At 47.6% G+C, this 3260-nt stretch overlaps 1 protein-coding gene across 1 annotated transcript; it reads right to left on the reverse strand.

Moving 5' to 3' along the window:
- Positions 1 to 1148: 1148 nt before the first annotated feature.
- On the reverse strand, positions 1149 to 3001 carry LOC144753923 (telethonin-like). Its single transcript, XM_078641451.1, has 2 exons — positions 2852 to 3001; positions 1149 to 1927 (listed from the first exon to the last, which is right to left on the reverse strand). Exons 1-2 carry the CDS (start codon positions 2998 to 3000, stop codon positions 1513 to 1515), a joined length of 564 nt encoding a protein of 187 aa, XP_078497577.1. The 5' UTR covers position 3001; the 3' UTR covers positions 1149 to 1512.
- Positions 3002 to 3260: the final 259 nt, after the last annotated feature.

A 3260-nucleotide genomic window follows, 5' to 3' on the forward strand; every position in this document is an offset into this window, starting at 1 on the left:
TGAGAAACAATAACGCTTAGCACCTACAGGCCAAGAGGGAGTAAAACTTGTGTGTGCACTAACACACCTGGACAACATTGTTTTGGACATTTGTTGCAGTACTGCCCCCTCCCTTCAGCTCAGTGTCTTGGAGTTGAGTACAGAATCCACCATCCTATGTCCTCGAATAGTTATCTTTCATTCGGTCACCGCCACAGTACCGAGGATAAACCCACCCAGTTTTCCTATCTACCGCATAATTCCTTCTTATCCCACCCACCTTCCTGACCTTTGTGAAGCCTCATCACCCACCATGTCTTTATTATTCAGCATTTATTCTATTTTATTTACATTTTCAGCACATGCCCAATCAAGCTCTACAAAAGTTCAGAGATCTTTCTCCTCGTTTTTATTCATGCCACAAACTCTTCTCTTCTCTCCCCTTTACTCCAGGTGCCACTTCTCTCGCCTTTTGAGACTATCAGCCCTCCTCTGCTCTACCCCCTTTCTTAACCATGTTCAATGCCTGCACCCATCTCCAGTTATTGCTGCTTTACCCTCTTCTGATTGGTCTGCCTTCCCTAGCTATGAACCATTATGTGATGAGCAGTAATGTTCCCCCAGATAGCACTGTCTTCCCCTCTTCTGTTTGGATTACTCTCCTGTGTGATGCACCTCTTCTGTTTATTTTTAATTCTCCCACCTGCCTCTCCTTTAATCTTCCCTTTTCTTCTCATGCCTCTGTTCATCTTGTGGCCCTACCTCAGCTTTCCTCCCGTTCAGTCTAAAGTAGCACTTTCTTTACTCCATCTTCAGCACCTGCTGCCTGGCTCCTCCTACCTTTTACTGTTGCTTTCACTTCCTACTTCTCAGTCTCTGGATTCCTCTTCTCTCTGTTTCTTCCTTTAATCTTTGCTCATCTCCCTTAGTTCTCCTTCTTATTGTAATTGTTTGCCTCTTCCTTGTCCTCCACCCTCTTTCAGTCACTTATGTACTTCTCTCATTTTCTTTTACAGGCATTTCTTCAGTCCCTTCCTTTTTTTCTGACCACGGAATTCTACCTTGACTCCTAGTTTATCAACTTAATCTATTCATTTATTGATTGACTGTTTTTAACACTGTAAAACTCTATGGACAAAACATTTAAAATAAAATATAGTAGTAAAAAATAACCAATGTGACCAGGAGGGCTTGGAGCCTGTCTAAAGCTCATTAACATGTTTAGTTGTCCAAGACAAACCCCACAAGTCCTAGTAAACCTTCCTGGATTCAGTCGGCTTCCTTGATCAGACCCTCTCAGTTGAGTTCTTGAACCCCGCCGTTTGCCAGTCCACGCAGTCTGACGTGACATAGAACACAAGGAAGGAGTCCAGGTTTACGCAGATGTAGGTGGCTTTATCTCCAAGAAGAGCCAGAAGAGCAGCCGTGGAAGGCAAAGGAAGAAAACGACCTGAAGGACAAGCTTCTGGACCGGGACTGTGGTAAGGGAACCTTCCTAATGTCCATGTGTGCCAGCTGCCTGCTGGTCTGTCCTTATCCTCTTCTGGCCTCCTGGGACAAGGTTCTGGACAGGGACCGTGGCAGGGACACCTTTCCAAACTCCATGTGTGGCATTTGCATGACCTGGGGAAGGTCCTTGGTGATTTCAGAGATCATCTTCTTGTCCCGGCACAGACCATCGCCCGGGTGGCTCAAGGCCCTCTCAAACTCCATCATTCTGCTCAGCTCCTGAGGGGTGGGCACCCTCTCTGTCTTGCTACTCAGGTCCACAGGCTTGAAGATAGGCAGGGGCAGCGCCCGCTGGTAGGGTAGGTGGTACTCTGTCTGCACCTCACCGAGATGACCAAGCTTCATGACGTTCCACGGAGACCTCTGAACCAGGAATCGTACTTCGTGACACTTGGTGTAGGTCTCCTTCCGATGGTCATCCACTTCTCTCATACAACAGCTGTAGGAAGAGAGCAAAAGTGTCAGAGACCCTTAACTGCTGAAGCCCTATGTGCACCCAAGACAATAAATCATGCCTCAGACCAAGAATAACCCAGTGTTACAACCAACAATCAAGGACTTCTTACTAAAGAACTTATACCTAGCTGAATCACAGGAATCTATATGTGTTATAGACCATGGACAACCAAGTGTAAGCAATTCTTGGTACAGCGACTTCTAGTGGGGACGCCATTGCTAAGTGCTTCTTAGGAGCTCCCCTATGCTGGGTTTGAGAAGGCAACGGGGCCTTCAGGAGGGTCCTGTGCTGACCGCAACCTCCACTTGTCACTGATGGACACCAATTGGGCTGCAACCGCAACCGTTTGTACTAATCTAAGTAGGTGAGTAATTCTGGGCAGATGCATAGACAGAAATGGTCAGTGCTTTGTAGTCAGAGCCTGCAGTGGGTCACAGATGAAACTGCTTGAGAAAATTGCAGTGTGTTCTGATGTATTTATTTGTATTTACATAGTGCTTAATAATCCTGACAAGGTGTTGAAGTGCTTTATTCCTATCCCTCTCGTTCAGTTGCCCTGCCTTTCTCCCATACTTCTTTTTAAATATTCTTCAAGAAATCTTATGACCTTTGTTTAAAAAATAAAGTTGTTTAAACCGTATATGCCTTTGGAAATACTATTGGGGCAGTTAAAAAAATAATGTTATAATTGTGTAAAGTGTTATGTTTTTGGACGCTGCGCTATGATATGTATTAATGATAACATGTGTTCGCTCCGAAAGGCCCCATCCTTACTCGCCCCTCCCTTCACTCAGACCCTCACTCTCCGCCCCTACTTGCACTTTGGACGTACCTCACCCCCTTGGGCATTCCCCAGCCCCCACCACCTCTCGCTACCCCTCCCCATACCTTCACTCACTCACTCACCCGCTCTCGTCTCTGGTGGACAGACTGAGGTCCCTCCACTCGGCCGTGTAGAGCTCCCTCTGGGCCTTGTTCTCTTCCTGCACCTGGCAGCTCAGCTCTGCTGCACTCAGCATCCCCGCACCCCGCTGGACCACAGTGCACCCCGACATCTCTGCGGCGTCCGTCTGTCTGTTCTTCTGCTTCTGGTATATGAAGTGATTCTGTCTGTCGCTATTATTTTTCTCGCCGTCTCTCTAGCCGCTTGTCTGTCTTTGCAGTCAGTCTGTCGGTTTCTGTGACCAGTCTGTCTCTTTCTGTCTGTCTGCTTGGAGCCTCCTCAGCTGTGACCCACCCTCTGTGTCTCTGCTCTGCCCACCCTCCGGTCTCTTATACAGGCCGCCGCTGCTATTCCAGGCCCGGGCTGTAATGT

This window comes from Lissotriton helveticus, chromosome 5_1 (genome assembly GCF_964261635.1).
Source record: "Lissotriton helveticus chromosome 5_1, aLisHel1.1, whole genome shotgun sequence".
Taxonomy (NCBI): Eukaryota; Metazoa; Chordata; class Amphibia; order Caudata; family Salamandridae; genus Lissotriton; species Lissotriton helveticus.

Excerpts from the sequence above, each read along its gene's own strand:
- LOC144753923 (XM_078641451.1), bottom strand. The coding sequence starts at position 3,000 with ATGTCGGGGTGCACTGTGGTCCAGCGGGGTGCGGGGATGCTGAGTGCA. Across the intron at positions 1,928-2,851 it reads TCCACCAGAGACGAGAGCGG|CTGTTGTATGAGAGAAGTGG; the intron begins GTGAGTGAGTGA and ends CTCTTCCTACAG.